Raw genomic sequence first — 17,949 nt, forward strand, 5'->3', positions numbered from 1 at the left:
GGATAGGCAGATATGACACAGAACCTCCAGATCCATGCTCTTCTCCATCAGGGTACGCAAGCAATGGGAATCAATTGCTTAAACACTGGCTTCTCATGCCATTTTGCCCCTGACTTCCAGTTGCTGGCCCAGCAAGAAAACGTATTCACTTGAGTCCTATGTCATATTTGGCAGCTCCTAGTAGATGTCTTAAATACACTAAGGCATCTCCAGATGATACAAGACACCAATTCTTAGGCAACTGGATTGACACCTAACGGAAGTGACCAAATATTAGCAAAGAAAAGCTTTGTCCAACAAACCAAACAGTGTATTGATACTGAAGACATCTAGAGTTGAAATCACCCCATCTTTTCTCTTCTTAGACTGATATAATAGAAGATGAGGAGAAGGAGAGACACTCAGTATTTTTTGGCTCTACAAAGTGCGAGAAGAATAGCTGCCCCAGCTGTGCCATTGATAGTACCCAGCATAATGGGTGACCCAGGTCACCCACCCAAGCTGAGGTTTCTACATACAACTCTAAAACAAATAGGTGAAAAAGCTTTTATTATTGCCTATTATTCTAGCACTAAGATAACTGCATTCTCACATCTTAACATATATTAAAATCTGGACTAGACTGAAACTAAATGATAGCTAAGAACTCTTGACTATGATATAGCCTTCTGTCGTATCTTACAGCTAAAGCAATAATGGAAATATTTTAAATTAGTGAATTTTTAAACTAAGATCTACAAAACCCTGGAACTTACTTTTCTTTATGTTGAGAATTTCATTATGAAATGTCTAAGTAGTTACATGCTATTCTCCAGTAAGAACAACTTTTTTTTTTTTTCAAAATTTCATATTTCTAATAGTAAAGATAGAATTCTGACTACTGGGAGAATTCTTCAGAATTTCTCTTTCAGAAAAAGCATAAAATGTTACCCATATTCTATTTGTCAAACTATTGTATTAGAATTTGGTGACCAAAACTAAAAACTTAACTTACAGCCAACAGCAGCTGTAAGAACTATCCCATTGATGGAAGTTAGATTAACAGTAAAAATAGAACTAGTGAAACTACTTAAATCTGTGGATACGCTTCAACATGAGCTACATTGTTGTAAACTTTCTCAAGAATTCTCTATTTATTTAAGTCCTAAATGAATATCTTTGTAACTAAAGATAATTGTTATTATACTAAAATATTCTACAGATAAAATTCAACATAGTCCAAAAGTCCTTCCATTTACTCTGACTTTCTCATGGAAATTTATATTTATGAAGGTGGTTGGGTTTTCTAGCTTATACTGGATGCAGAAAAGATTCAGAGGTCAATGAAAAAAGTAACTTTACCTGGGAACTGATCATACGTTGTGATGAACGAGCAATATTAGCAGGCAGGCCAAAAAAGTCAGGCTTATCATCTTCTGGAAGGCTTTCAATAATATTACGATAATCCTGCATTAGAAGAAAAGAATAAACATAACCGAGGAACTTTTTGTTCAGCTCATGAAATTAACAGTGTAAACTGAAAAGAATTTCATTAAGTGCACCGCATAACACAAAGATTAAAATAAGTATATAATAAAGGACATACCTTGGTAATCTTATTTATAAATTTCTTAATTTTATTTATAAAAAACTATCTTCTTTTATACAGTGTTTCCACTTTAAAAGAGCAAAAAGCAATTCTGATTACAGTGATGCTATCAGCTGAAAAGAAAAATACGCTAAGATGGTCTCTGACATGTAGTTACAATATTCCTGTTGAAAACTTAAAAGTAAGATTAATGACAGTATAAAAAAGAAAAAATATTTTGGCATTTGGAATTCTATTATAGAGTATAATACATATTTATAAAATGAAGAGCACTCACTTCTATTTAAATCTATGAAGATATCACTCAAGGAAAGTGAAATCATTTAGGTAAAAGTAGTTTTGCATGATCATTGGAGATGCAGAATAGATAGCATCAATAATGGTTATAGTGTAATAGTCACTAGTGATGCTGCTCTTGCACAAGACAGAAAGAGGCCTTGCAGACTAACGTAGACTAATGGTGCTGGATGTCTCTTTCACTGTGGCTTTAAAGGCAAAAATATTTACTAACTGAAAGTCTGGCTACACCCTATTGCATTATATCATGTGCATTTTGTCCTTTGCATGCAGCAGCATGCCCTGTGTGTGCACAATTTACTTTGACACAGAATCTCACTTCAGAAATAACAGTAGCAGACCTCACCAAATGCTGAGGGAACACTAGTAAGAGATATTATTCCAATTAGCTTCAGGAATCAAACTTAGCTTTATTATTAGTGTTCCACTAATCAAAACTACTTGCAGAAAAATATTTAGGACACAAAAGTATAAACTCTCACATAAATGATCATATAAAAAATAGAGCGATATTAACTGCAGTGCAGGCAAGAAGAAAGGTTCATCTCTTTGACCATGTTATCTACAAGAATAGAAACCAGTATGGTTTGTTTATTCATTCCCTCTTTATGATATCAATTCAGCACATCTATAGAAAATAGCTGTCATATTTAAAGTAAAAAAAACCAAACAGTCTAATCTGTTTGTCAGATTAGAATCTAAACAGTCAGAATCCAGGTGGAGAATGCCAAATGACAGCAATTTATTTTAACTGGCATAATTGATTTACATCAACTCATATTAGAGGTCTAGTATGGAGTCCTACAGTAAAATGCAAATGTATCTTAATAATAGTAAAAACAACAATGAAGTGTGCAATGATAGGGAGAGATCAGCTCTTTAGATTCTGTTGAATTCCCTCTTGTTACACTAAAGAAATACTAAAGGAGAATATTTATCTCCAAATAAAATGTCTTACACCCTCCAAAGCATGTTAGAAGATTATGTCAGAATGTTGATATATTTTGTAAATAAAGAGATATATTTAGATTTTTCTATTTCATCCATAAGTTATACGAATGTTTAACAGTCTGTACAAAAGTGCTATTATGTTAACAAAGTTATATAAAAATGTAATTATATCCTTCTTTGTCATAAATTCACCCAATTTCTTTTACTCAGTTCTTCATAGCTATGCTGCTCTGCACCATAGTCCAATCACATATCATAAAAAAGGAGACTGACCAAACAGACTAGCAGAAAAGTTCCGACAACTTAAGAAATAGTGCTCCACACAAAAGAAGGCTTAAATAAATGGAGGTATCCTTTGGCTTGTAACTCAGGTTTTATTTGTGGAATTATTTCCAAGAATAATTCTTGAAAATAACTTATTTTAGTTTCTGTATTAGGTGATAGAAGATGTATACCTACCAAAATACTGCAGGAATTCGGTAAAGAGATCGAATATGGGAAACTAGTCATCTTCCTGCCTCTTGCATTTAAACTGCCAATGACTCGTGAATTGAAAAGCTGCTCCAAGTAGGACCGAAGAACTCTCATATCGAAGTAATTATCTACACGGCCTCCATAAATTGCATTTTCAAACAAGCCATGCACAAATTCCCACTGAAAATCTTTGGAACCTGTAAATTAGTTAATATTAGTTTTGTATTAATGGGTAGCATTGTATTATAAGCATTTCTTCTTGTCATTGCAGTTCTTCAGTGAAACAAAATTAATTACTAAGTTTTTTTTCTTCTATATTACAAAATAATAAAACTTGCAGAAAATTCAATGAGTTTGTAAATATTTGTCATTGATAAAATGAACATTTACTGTGTTTCAAAATGAGTTATTAGAAATATTACTTAAGTCTTGAAGTGCTTTTTACTGTAGATAAACCAACTGGTTATATGAATTTCAGAAATTATGTTATTAAAATTTTAATTATGTGCTCCTTTGTCATACACAAAAAGAATTTCCCTTGTTCAAAATTTTATACACTGTTTTGCATTGCAGTACCATCTGACCTCATAAAATAAACTGATTGATTGAATCAAAACCAGATCATGCTCAAAATCAATAACATCACTGGAAATATCACCTTTCAAACACAAAGAGATCCAGGATAGGTACTTTGTAAATCATCATAAATCACACAACAAAGCACATAAAACTAAGTATGTTACTATTAGTTTCCTTGCCAGATTGATGATGCAATTAGATAACTCTGGCTTAGGTATATCCCAAAAGTTCAAAATAACTTATTTTCCCTCCCTTCTATCACAGTCATCCCAAATAACTACATGATCTATTTATAGGACAATGATCTATTTATACCCTGTAGCTGTCATGTGCAGGTAAAAGTTTGATCAGAATCGTACTTCTTAAAGTTCCTTGAAAAAAGGAAGCGGCAATTACTTTAAGGGTTGTTTTATTGGTGGTAATTGTTGTGTCCAAACATTTCAATCATTCCTTCAGAAGAAAAGTTATCTTCACAGTTAATGACTAGATTAATGATTATCATTGTTATTTAATGATTCAACCTCTTTACATCACTGTATGTTTCTAGTCTGTATAACTGAAGTCCAATTCCAGAAGTACTGATCAACCATAGATCTCATTTAAGTTAATACTCATAAATTATCTCTAAATATCAGGTCCCAACTTCACTTTGAAATAATATAAAATGCAAAGTTTTTTTTTAAAATCACCTTTTTCATATTAACTAATATTAAGAAATTATTACACTACTTAACAGAACTATCTAACAGTGAGTTTCAATATGAAGCATTCATATTCAGTTCATATTCAATACACTCAATATATGGGGGAGCTCACACTGGAAAGGAATGGACAACGAAGACGTCATCTTCCAGGCACTCTGGTATTTCTTATTTATCCCCCCAGACTCAAGAAGCGGGGCAAAATAGTTCTTGGCACAAGTAAATTATTCGTTTACCCAAACTCCCAAAAAGGGAATTATGATTCACCCTGTGTTTCTAGCTTTGCTTACTGGTAATGAACCTTGCAGCATCTCTACTCTTATATAAGTGTTGCAGAAAGATTAAAGTTCTTTATGCAACATCTCTACTAATGGTAAAATGGGACATGTCCCATTTGAACTCAAGGTCAGGTGGCACAAGGTGGCTTGCATCCATACAGCTAAACCCTTTGGCCCTAAAATAAGGCAACGTCTGATCTGCGGCCTATTGGAAAGAGTCTCCAGGCTCTGTTATCTGACAAACCATACCTTGTCACTGCCTACAAGAATGCCAGTCTGCATAAGCCAAATATGGGAAAAAGTAATCCTGATCATTGAATAGTTTTGAGCCTGTGTCCAGCCCTTAGCAGTTTACTAATACAGACATATCCTCAGAGTCTGGATCTACATCCAGAAAAGCCTCATAAGCCTAAGTACAGCTGATTCAGGGTCAGACTACTTCCCATACTGAAGTAGTTAGTTAACTACCCGGTCATGTGTTTATATTTGTGAAAATGTTCCAACGAAGATTCAAATGCAAAAATTAAAAATGTTCAAAGCAGTCTTTAAACAGATTTGGCCCCACTCCAAACTCCAAACAAAACAATCATGCAAAGTAACCAATTTATAAAAATTACTGTGAATTTTTTTAATATTCTAAAAATTTTCAACTAGAGACATTCAGAAGGGTTATGCTACAGAAGTGAGAAATCTTTCCTTAAGAAGTGACTTACCCTCAAAGAGTCTATCAATAATGTCAAAACCAGCACGGAGATCAGATAAAGAAAATTCATAAAACTTGGTCCAACCCTACCATTAAAAGTAAACCAAAGAATTTAATTAGTCACATGATGATCATGAAGTAAAATATAAAGATTATGTGGTTAGTGAATATTGTATAATACTTAATACTGGCTGAAAAAAGAGACAACCTATGTCCTCTAAAGTGCATCTCTGGAACAATTCAGTGGAGGTAGTACAAAAAAAATCAGCTCTACCAGTGCATTTAATTTTACATACTTATACGAACTAGAAGCCATTGACTATGAGGAATGTAAACTTAAGATTATTTTATTACATTACAGTATTTACTTAAACTAAAACTTACTGATGCTGTGACTAGATCATGCATAGCATTATGGTTTTATTTCTGAGGGGTTTTTTGTATTTCAGTTTCTTTTGGATTTTCGTAAATAGGTCTGATTCTTCAAACAGTCTACATTATATTTTCATCATCTAACCCCTTAATTCATGTCACTTCTCTAATAACTGAAAAAATTATAATGAGAAAAGCAATTACTGCTACTATTACAGTAAAAATGCTAACCACTATATGCATATTTTAATAATTCTCAGTTTGTACCTCCTTCCTGTTCTTGGTGGGATTATTATTTATATAGCATTAATGTGTAATGCGTATGTAATTCTCACAAAAAAAACTTTTTCTGCAAACAAGTAAGTATGAAACAGAACCTAGGAAATCCAGATCTCAAAGGTATCTCCTGTTGCTGTATCTTCTTATGGCTGTACTTTTGCGTATGGATCCTATCATAGGAACAGGTGCATATGACTCATGATGAGAAACGTGCAACGTGTCAGATAACACGCACATATCCAGCGAGATGGATACAGTTTCAGATCAAGACTGCAGCTGCTCCATAGATCACAGTCAAACTCAGCCAGTCACCCTGAAGGTCATAAACTGTAAAGATGCTGCAGTCTCTCAACAGTGTCCATGTATTTTTTTGACAGATCTGCACATGGACCCAAAACAACCAGAAATTCATCATAAAACACAAGAGCCTGTATATCTGGATTAATTGCAGTCCAGCAATGTTAGAAACTGGTAATCTTAAGCAAAATATAAAACCATCACTAAGTCTGCACATGAGACAAATATAGTTACAGTGGAATTAAGGAGAAAGCAGTAATTCTATCTTGTGTTACTTGGAAAGCTGGTGGTAAATGAACATGAATTTGACAAAAGCCAAATGAGAGTTCATGTGTCAGATCAGTACTTCAAATATTTTCACATATTCTACTTGAACACCATATTCAAAGTCTGTTATTGCGAGAGGCAAACAACCTTATAAATCACAAAGTCAAAACTAGCAAAAAACTCTCAAACATTCCAGGGTCTGACAGATCAAATCTTTCAGATGACAGGTTAATTTCACCCCTAGTCTACATAAAATAAACAAGACCTAAAACAGTTTGTTGGTTGGGGTTTTTTTCTGTTTAACTTAAGCATCTGCAGCCAGAAAGAAATGTTTGCTTTAACCAAAAAATTATCGAAGGAAAAATCACGTCACAGTCTCTGAAAACCATTATAATCCTCACAAGAAACAAGTAAATTCCTTTGTTCTTCTTTCTCCTTGAACAGGTTTTGCGTGCAGAAAGAGTAGACAATAGTGTCTCCTTGCCACAAAGTGTCTCTTTTCTCACGTCTTCTATTCAATCATGTATGTTTCCAAAATATTTTTTCTCATCCCAAGCAAATAGGATTCACAGAATCTTTTCCATGGGACCTCACTCTGGCATCAGTATCAGTTAGTACAGAAATCACAAAATAACCCCATGCTGGCAGTAGCAATTTTCAGAGGGACAGGAATTTAGGCTACCAAGGCCTTACTCTGCAATTAATTCAGAGCAATAATGAAGGCAGGCACCAGAAGTATTCAAGTTTTTCTCATCTCTGAACATGACCCATCATATACCTGATGAAAAATACTCCCAAATGTAAAAGCTAATAAATGGGGTAGATTTTTAAAAAGGTACCAAAAAAAATTATTACCTGAGGAATATAATTTCTTCTTTCTTGGCATACAGCATGAAACCATGCTAAAGAAAAGAGAGAATGTGCTCGAGACAAATTTCCTTCTTTATTAATTTGCTCTGGTGTCCAAGATTCATAGGTTCGCAACAGATTCTTTTTGAGGCCTGGAGGTGCCTGCATTGGAAGGTAAAACACTGTTCTAGACAGAAAACCTGATCCTTTTATGTACTATTTCCTTAAATTTTAACTTACAATTTATGACTCAATGAAATGGCAAACTACTTAATAAAACATAATTTAACAAGAAAAAAATCTGCTTGTAATAAATGGCCTAACAACAGAATGATCTTACACTGAAAATAACTTAAACGTACCGACGGAAATTGTAAGCAGGACCAACTGATAGAAGGACTGAGCTACACTAAAAGAACTTTGTGAAAGAACAGTACTCTATCAAAACACGTAGGCATAAAAGTAAATTCAATTTTTTCAAGAAAAAGAACCTTTCTTCTGATTTTAAAAGTTCAACTACAAATTACCATTTCTGTCATCAGAGCCAACTCCCCTTATGCCATCACCACACTCTGTTAGCTGGCATATAGATATGGTACATATGTATGATAAAATGCCAGCTCTCTGGCTTAGTGGTAGGTAATGTTCACAAACAGTAGAAACAACTGCAGTTAAAGTGTCTGTAATAACAAAGATTACAGTGCTTAAAAATAAAAACAACTAATTAGATACCCAGCCATTTTCAAATTATTTGCAAGTGTGAAGGCACACATAAATTTTAAAGAGATTTAAATCACATTTTCATATTTGTAAGAATGTTCGTTCTTTCTTTTGAAAAATAATGGTTGTTAATGTTTCCATAAGAATACCACAGTTGCATATGTTGCATATGCACACTTGTGCATATGCACACTGGTGGCAAGTAATTGCAAAATACTATAGTAAACTGACGATTTTTTTTTAAATATCTACATCTTGATTAGTAACAGTTAAAAGACATACCACAACCATATAATAATTAAATATTATTAGCCAAGTCACTGGCTCTCATTGTCCTTTCATGGTAACAAAATATTTACTCAAAAAGAAAAGGTAACAAAAGGATTTAAACATTGCATCAGTGCAAAGTTCCAACTATTCCAAAGACAGTAGGATCAGTAACTTCAAGAAGCTAGATGAAAACAAAAGTGACAATCCTATGCAGTCAATATAAACAAGAATAAAAATAGCTGCAGCCAATCTAAAAGTGTAACAATTTTGGCTTCTTGAAAGTCAGCAACACTGGACTCTAATAGGTCAGAGCTTCTTGGTTTAGCTATAGGCAAAATTTCCACACTCCATAACCAATAGAAGAGTTAGTAGCACCCTTATCCATGATTTCCATAATGGACATTAATGCATATGTGAATTAATGACTAGAGCACTTTCCAACAAGTTGGAGAAGCATGGTCCCAGTTATTTCTTAGGTTGTGCCATTTTGAAAGCAACGTCCACAATTTTTAGTAAAGGCTTTTATCTGTATGTTCTGCTGTATGGGAGGAGAGCCACTTTTGTTGAAAGGGTCCAGTGAATATAAAGCTATGGGATCAAAATGAAAAATAAGGAAGAGAAGGTGTGATTCTGTGATCTTCAAATGAGGACATTCATCAAGAAGGAGGAATTCCTTGTTTTTCATCCATGTTCCAGCACCTGTGTAGGTTTTTGTTTTTAAGAAACACTGATTAAATGCATAAAAGAATTTGGAGCACAAAACAGAACAAATATTTCCCCCAGGTAAATTTATTTTCAGTTTAGACTTTCAACTGGAAAAAAGTATCTGGAAAGAGATTTTACAAACCTTCCCTTTAAAGCACAGCTTCTGCAAATTTCGTTTTATATATTACAAATGATCATCAAAAATCTTTCAAGGCAAATTCATAGCACTTTTCATATTACATCTGATTGAAATATAAGGCAACACTAGTTATGTAAATAGTCCACATTATCCAAACTTTATTCTATCTAAACACATAGTTTACAATACATCCATGTTAATTCATTGTAAACATGTAATAAAATCTTACTTCGTAAGTTATTTTCAGGCTTGATTGAAGCAAAATTGGAGTAAATTTTGGATGAACTTCAGTAGTAAGCCAAAGGCGAAAGTTTGGTTGAGGCTGTAATGTATTCAGTTCCTATTAAAGAGATGTTATATATTGAAGTAGCCTTTGGGTTGTTTTTTTTTAATACATAGAACAGTATTTACAAAACTGTAACATTCTACATTTGAAAGTTAGGCTTGTCTAAAAAAATCTTTAGTTGATTCACAAGTAAGGTTATTCAAAAGACTATAGTTCAAGATGCGTTATCTCCGTACATTCTATATGTTCTCTGTGCTCAAGTTGCAAGTTCATCCTAGCTGTGTCAAAGTATTTGCACACACACAATGATCCTAAATATTATAAAAACACCAGAAGGCTGTATGTCAAAAGATGAAGGCTTGGAATGTGGGCTGCATATCAACAACAGAACTCAACGACTTTCAACAACTGTATAGCTACATTAATTTCTTTTTCTTCAAGTGTTTGTTGTATGCACACTTCATGTACCATGATTCATAGAAAATGGAGTTCTTAGAGAATAAATATTGTCAAATGCTACTTCAAATATAAAGGTTTCACAAAAAATATGTAATTACTGGATATATGCAAACATACTGTTGGTGCTTTATGTGCATCTGAAAAAGACGTATTTTCCACTGAAGATACCAAAACTTTTTGACAATTGACTTGAGAACAATGTCAACAGTTTTGTGTATGCATCTTGGAAGAAACATAGCTCAAAAAACTCTTACCGGATTTTCTCACAAGCCATTCATTTTGATAATCTCTACAGCATAATCATTTTGTTTTTGGTGTTTAGAGTGAAGAAAAAAATTCTGCCAACCCATTAATGGCTCTGCTCTTTAGGCAAAATGACAACTCTATCTGGTGCCTAGAATCACAGAATTGTTGAGGTTGGAAGGAATCTCTAGAGACTGTCTAGTCCAACCCCATGTTGAAAGCAGGGTCAGCTACAGCAGGTTGCCCAGAGCTGCGTCCAGTCAGGTTTTCAGTATTTCTCTCTGGGAAGCCTGTTCCAGTGTTTGACCAACCTCACAGTAAAAAAATGTTTTCCTATGTTTGAATGGCAATTCCTGTACTTCAGATTGTGCCCATGGTCTCTTGTCCTGTCAAGGGACATCACTGAGAAGAGTATGGCTTTGCCTCCTTTACTTCCCATCAGCCAATATACACTAAATAAGATTCTCCCCAAGGCTTCTCTTCCCCAGGATGAACAGTCCCAGTTCTCTCAGTCTCTCTTTGTATGACACATGCTCCAGTCCCCTCATCACCTTTGTGGCCCTTTACTGGACTCGATCCAGTATGCCCATGTCTCCCTTGTATCGAGTAGCCCAGCACTGGCACAGCACTCCAGATGTGCCTCTGGCTGACCAGAGGAGAAGGATCACCTCCCTTGACCTGCTGGCAACGCTCTGCCTAAAGCAGCCCAGGAGGCAGGTGGCCGCCTTTGCCACAAGGGCACACTGCTGGCTCATAGTCAGCTTCTTACCAGGACTCCCAGGTCTTTTCTGTCAAACTGCTTTTCAGTCAGTTAGCCCGCAGACTGGGTGCCTGCAGTTACTCCTTCCCACAGTAAGCACTTGGCATTTCCCTTTGCTGAACTTCACAAGGTTCTTGTCAGCCTATTTCTTCAGCCTACCAAGGTCCTTCTGAATGAAAGCCCACTCATCTGTTGTTATCAATCATTTCTCCCAGTTTTGTATCATCTATACTTGCTGAGGATGCACTCTGTCCCATTACTCATGCCATTAATTAAGATGTTAAACTATGTTGGCCACAGTATCAATGGCTGGAGCACACCACTGATAACTGGTCTCCGTCTGGATTTTTTGCCACTGAAAACAAACATTTGAACCATGCAGTTAGGCCAGTTTTTCAATCTACCTCAATGTGGTACAGTCAGGTCCATATTTCATCAGCTTGTCTATGAGAATGTCATGGAAGACAAACTAAGATATGAAAATAATCCACAGCCTTAGAAGCAGGAGATTTAAGGAAAGAAAACAAGGGAGTTTACATGCTGGTTCAAGTGCAATCATCTGCATCACGCATCTTCTGATATATTGTGTTTGGCTAGAAGACAGCTAAGGGCACTCAGTTGTAAGCTTTGAAGGTGTCATCTTCATATTGATAAAGTTCATATTGACCAGAAGACATATTTCATCTTCTCAAACGGAAAGACTGTGAGAACTAAATTTATGTACCTGGATGGAACTGAATTATAAATAGGCAGAACTCTCTTAAGAGGATGTTCAAACATATGAATTACATAGCCTCACACTTGCTAATGATATGCAAAACAGACAAGGGGATGTGCTGAGTCAAACATCAGCAAATCTCAGTCTGTATTAAAGCTCAGCAGGACTTAACACATTCAGTATTATGTTCTTCTGGAAAGAATAAGAAACTTCTAATACATATACATATTTTAATACTTACAAGATCTAAAATTATATAATTAGTAAAAGGCTTACAAACACTTCCCTAGTGTTCACTATCATATTCAGACTAGATGACTGTGCTGGTTTTGGCTGGGATAGAGTTAAAGTTCTTCAGAGTAGCTACTATGGGGCTATGTTTTGGATTTGTGCTGAAAACAGCATTGATAATATAAAGGTGTTTTTCTTATTGCTGAGCAGTGCTTACACACAGTCAAGGCCTTTTCTGCTACTCACACCACCCCAACAGCGAGTAGGCTGGGGATGCACAAAGAGTTGGGAGGAGACACAGCTCGGACAGCTGACCCCAACTGACCAAAGAGATATTCCATACTGTATGATGTCATGTTCAGCATATAAAGGTGGGGAAAGAAGAAGAAAGGGGGAGACATTTGGAATTACAGTGTTTGTCTTCCCAAGTAACCGTTGTGCGTGATGGAGCCCTGCTTTCCTGGAGACGGCTGAACCCCTGCCTGCCGACAGGAAGTAGTGAATGAATTCTTTGCTTTGCTTTGCTTGTGCATGCGACTTTTGCTTTATCTATTAAATGGTCTTTATCTCAACCCACGAGTTTTCTCACTTTTACACTTCCAATTCTCTTCCCCCCATCCCACCAGGTGGGGGGTGAGCAAGTGGCTGCATGGTGCTTGGTTGCCACCTGGGGTTAAATCACAACAATGACACACATCAGTGTTACCTTGCTTTGCCTTTCCATTTTTTCAAAATGGATTGTAACAATGTTAAAGGCACATGCATGTCACATGGTCATTACTACACAGAAGACAGACTCCAAGCTCGTGTGCATGGAGTACAATTTATGGTCAATCACTAGAAACAGGAAAATTAAGATAGTAGTAACTGCTGATAGGAATTCCCCATGTTACTTTTTTAAGTTAGTTTGTTTTGTGGATTTCACAGTGACATACATGTAAAGTCACTTTGATTTAGTTAGCAAATTAATGATTTTACATGCCATAAGTAAGAGTGTGTTTTTATAAAACATCAGACATTTTAATTTCAGATTAGCATAAACTTTTAGAGACTCAGACAAAAGATATACTTAACAAAAAAGAACTATTAAAAAGAAAGTCCTAGAACTCAAAAAAAACCTCCAACAGAATAAATTCAAGCATACATAGATTCAGAGTCTAACAAACATGGGGAGTGTCCCATAAAGTACCAGAAGTTCTAACAGAAGCATTTATTTCTTCACTCACTGTGGCAGAAATACTCTACATTGTATGAAAATTAAAGTGCTCACACAGAGGAAGGAGCTACTTAGATCTGAAGCATTTCACCTTACTCATGATTGAGAAAATTGCAAAGGTTTATTTTTAAATTGTTGGAATTTTAAACCTCACTGTGGAAATGCCTGAAATGCTTCAGAAATGCTGCATACTAATTTTGTCTGATTTCCAATGCATTCTTGTCTAGTTAACCCTCACCTTTTCCAATACAGGAAGCCAAGATGTAACAAGATGCAGGTTCTTTAAACACAGCCATTCTCCATTGCGTGCACATTCCTTTAAAGTTTGAAGAGCCAGGTCAGCTTGGCCTTGGCCCATTGCAATCTGAAATGACAGACACAGTTGTATCAGGAATTTATCATACTTCATTTAACAGCTAAATACAAAATTGTGTTTCCAAGTTAGAATGCATATGTAAAAAAGAAGGTGTGCTACAGATAAGCAGAATTTTCTCTAATGTGATAGTCTACTAAAGTAGGGAAAAGATTAAGGAAAATGCTGTTTTTTCCTTGCAACCTATCTAACCAGAGTTTCTTAAGAAACATTACCTAGTCTTTTTATGGAAAAAACATACAACACTTGGTAACAGTGATGGCATTCCCTGTGAACTCAAAAAGTTAATTTAAATATCAGTGACTAAACTGTATTACTGCAGGACTGCTGATACAATAAAAATAAGAGATAAATGAGAACAAATTTTCTTTTGACTGTAAGTTAGGAGTACTTCCTTTGAAGAGAAACATTCAATTTCATATTAAGATGAGTGAAAAACTAAGGCTGCTCTCTTTCCAACTGGGAAATATGAATACCTTAACAAACAGTCTTTTCTTCACTTTTTTTATAGTACCATATTGCTTCTAAAATAACTTTGAATATTCAAATGAAGATATAAAGATCCAAAATTGAATTTTTCAGATAAATTAGTGAAAATTGAAAATAAAGGTCTTGTTCTGTAGCACAATTACAGCAACAATTGATGTTAAACTATCTGTAGAATACATTCACCTTAGTTCTACTTTAGAATCTAATTGGAAGTTATACATAACAAAAACCCTTGAACCAAATCACCTGAAAAGACAGTGGGTCTTAGCTACTCTGAAAAGTCTCGTCTTGGCATTACTGCTATAGCAAAAAAAACTATTGTGATTATTTTGACTTCCTCAAATATCCCTTAAGAGGAAATCCATCTTCTCTTTTTATCCTAAAACTGTATTGAATCAAAGAAACTTGGGGCCTTAGCTTTATATGATGATGCAGAGACATCCTCTGCCTAAATAAAACTGAGTATAGTATCTTGAAATAATTTAAAATAGCCAAAAGAAGATAACTGAAAGTCACCAGACAAATGTGTAGTACACCACACAAATTTAGTGGTCTGTTCTTTATCGTATATGAAAAATGATTCAAGAGAGAAGAAAAATCTGATCTTCTATGTTCTATTCAAATTGCATGAGAAAGTGCAGGAAAAAATAGTAACAAAAATATTTTCATTAGTAGGACAACGTTCAGATGATTTAGCTTTAAGTACCGCTCCTTAATCAAATACCATACCATGTTACATTTTAAAAGTCCAACATGTAAAGGTTATTTAGAGATAAACACAAAAAGCCATGTGGCAGAGTAAGAAATATGCATTCTGAAATGTTCACAGCTAGATAAACTGTCAGTAGGATCTAAATCTTTACAACTTGATAGGAAAAATATATTACATTAGCGCACATTCCAGGAAAGGAACAATTTCAAGGTCTATTTCAACAACAACATTAAACTTGACATTTTCCATTTCTATGCTAACCAGTGATCAGCTAGATAACAACTCTCCTCCCCTGAATATTTCAAATGACAGAAGGAAATAATGTTTTAGAGAAAGGTATAAAGCATATTGGTACTGTGTATTAGGAATATAGAATAATTTGAGTCGGAATGGAAACTGGAAGTTCTCTAGTCCAATCTCCTACTCAAAGTAGGGCCAGCTAAGAAAGATCAGACCAGGAGCTGAGGGCTTTGTCCAGTGGACTCTTGGGAACCTCCAAGGATAGAGACTGCACTGGGAAATCTGTTTTACTGTTGTCATGGTGAAAAAGTTTTTCCTTACATTCAGTCATAGCCTACCTCATTACCATTTATGCTCATTGCTTCTTTCCACCATGCCTGATTACAAAGGGTCTGAGTCCATTTTCTCAGTGACCTTTTTGTAGGTATTGAAATACCGTTATTAGGTCATCACAAAGATTTCTCTGCTGGCAGGGCACAGTGCTGGCTCATGTCCAGCTTGTCATCTACAAAAACCCTCCTGTATTTTTCAGCAGAGGTCCTACCTAGCCAATCTATTGTCAGTATTACTGCAAGGGCTTCTTCTTTCCAATGGGCAGGACTTCACATTTCTTGAGTTCTCTAAGGCTCCTGTCAGCCAAGGAAAGCCAAGGTGAGCTGTCAGCCCATTGGTCAGTGGGGCAGGGCACATAGTGACAAGGCACGTGCAAAAGGTTTGAGGTACTCAATGCCCTTTTAGTCTGAGGTTTAACCGCTGGGGCTTGCTCTCATGCATCCCAAGTCTCCCAAACCTACCAGCAGGAGTGAAGCAATATCCACAGTAGAGACAGAGAGATTTAGGAATCACTCAACACACTCAGAAATAAAAAAGTCCACAGGACAAGACGGGATGCATCCAAGAGTGCTGAGGGGCCAGCTAATGTCTTCTTGCTTTCATCTTCAGTATTATGTTATGTTGATCTCGGGTGTTTGCAGATGAAAAAGGAAAATGCCATGTGTATCTTCAAGAAGGGCAAGGATGAGAATGATCTAGGTAATTACAGGCTGGTCAGCTTCCACTCAGTCCCTGGCAAGGCTATGAAGCAAGTCTGAGAAGCCATTTCTAAACACATGAAGAACACAGAGGCAATAAGGAGCAGCCAATATAGATTTACCAACAGCAGCTCATGCCTGATCGACTTCATTGCTTTCTATGAGGAGATGACTGCTACTGTGGACAAGGGGGTGCCAGTGAATGTTGTATATCTTGACTGTAGTAAGGCTTTTGACAGTCTCCCATATAATTTTATCATCAACTTGGAGAAATACAGGCTGAAGAAGTGAAAAATAAGATAGGCAGAAAAATGGGTGGACTGCTGGGCTCACAGGATGGTCAGCGGTGCAGAGTCCAGCTGGCTGCCAGTGACTAGTGTTACCTCTCAGAGATAAGTACTAGGACAAATACTGTTTAATGTCTTCATCAGTGACCTGGGTTAGGTAATCGCATGTACTTTCAGCAAGCTAATGGATAATACTATTAACCCCAAAGTGGGGTGGGGAGGAGGGTGAGCAACCAATAAGCTGGAAGGGAGGGTTGCTACTCAGATGGACCTGAACAGAATGGAGAAACAGGCTGGTAGTTCATGAAGTTCAACAAGGCAAATGCAAAGTCCTACACCTGGGATGGAATTACCCTATGCAACCATACAGGCTGGGGTCTGCCTAGGAAGCAGCTTTGCAGAAAAAGAGGCCCTAGGGGACAAGAAGTTAACAACAGGCCTGTCAACAACAGGCCCTTGTTAACAAAGGCCAATCACATAATGGGCTGTATTAGTAAAAGCTTTCAGCAAGGCCAGGGAAGTGATCCTTCCCCTCTCTTTGGAACTTGTGAGATCACCTCTGGAGTACTGTGTCCAGTTTTGGGCTCACCAGTACAAGACAGACATGGTCATACTGAAGTGATACCAACATGGTCAGGGCACACTGAGCAGGGTTTGTTTAGCCAAGCAATCAGGACACCTTCTTGCTGTCTACAACTACCTGATTGAAGAATGCAGAGCAGACAGAGCTAGACTCTTTCAGAGGCACAGGGTGACAGGACATGAGTCAATGCACACAAGTTGGAACATGGGAAATATTGATATCGATACTAGTAAAAAAATTCTCCTGTAAGAGTGGTCAAATACTGGAACAAGTTGCCCAGAGATATTGTGGGATCTCCATCCTTAGAGGGGGAGGACCTCCCTGCTTTGAGCAGGGGGTTGAAGTAGGTGATCTCCAGAATTCCTTTCCAGACTAGGCTATTCTATGAATTTAACAGCTACAGTAAATTTATTCTTAAAAAAAGAAAAGTTGTTGCCAACACCTCTGCATAGATCCAATTTTGAAACAGACACAGAAAATATAAAGTGATTTCTTAACAGTGCAATTCCTGATTGAAGCCTACTCAAGGGAAAATATCTTCACCCAATTCATTTTTGTGTTGAATACAAAACTGAGAAGAATTTGTATACGGTAACCAAAAAAACCTGTTATATTGGCTGGGCAAATAATCTTGATGTTGTATGCCTATTCCTGAATTCTGAGGTCTGGTCAATCTTAAACACTTTTTGAAAAAGACCTGAAATCTAAGAGTTCTATTCAGGAACTCCCATCAATAATTAATTGGTTAACATTTAATTGTAAAATTTCTCAAAATATTTTAGAGAATTTCACAAAATACCAAACATCTGATTTATGTTTTATGTGTAAGAAAGAAATATTTATAGTCCTATA

The 17,949-nt window shown here is 36.1% G+C and overlaps 1 protein-coding gene across 1 annotated transcript in view; it reads right to left on the bottom strand.

Moving 5' to 3' along the window:
• The window catches only part of LOC104623637 (cytoplasmic dynein 2 heavy chain 1-like), a 73,018-nt gene extending 59,278 nt beyond the window's left edge, over positions 1 to 13,740 (bottom strand). The window contains exons 1-6 of the mRNA XM_010290782.1: positions 13,621 to 13,740; positions 9,699 to 9,809; positions 7,642 to 7,797; positions 5,582 to 5,657; positions 3,296 to 3,507; positions 1,342 to 1,446 (exon numbers count right to left, since the gene is read on the bottom strand). Of these exons, the coding sequence (XP_010289084.1) occupies positions 1,342 to 1,446; positions 3,296 to 3,507; positions 5,582 to 5,657; positions 7,642 to 7,797; positions 9,699 to 9,809; positions 13,621 to 13,740 (780 nt within the window). The remainder of the gene's footprint in view (positions 1 to 1,341; positions 1,447 to 3,295; positions 3,508 to 5,581; positions 5,658 to 7,641; positions 7,798 to 9,698; positions 9,810 to 13,620) is intronic.
• Positions 13,741 to 17,949: the final 4,209 nt, after the last annotated feature.

This window comes from Phaethon lepturus, unplaced genomic scaffold (assembly GCF_000687285.1).
Source record: "Phaethon lepturus isolate BGI_N335 unplaced genomic scaffold, ASM68728v1 scaffold5707, whole genome shotgun sequence".
NCBI classification, from domain to species: domain Eukaryota; kingdom Metazoa; phylum Chordata; class Aves; order Phaethontiformes; family Phaethontidae; genus Phaethon; species Phaethon lepturus.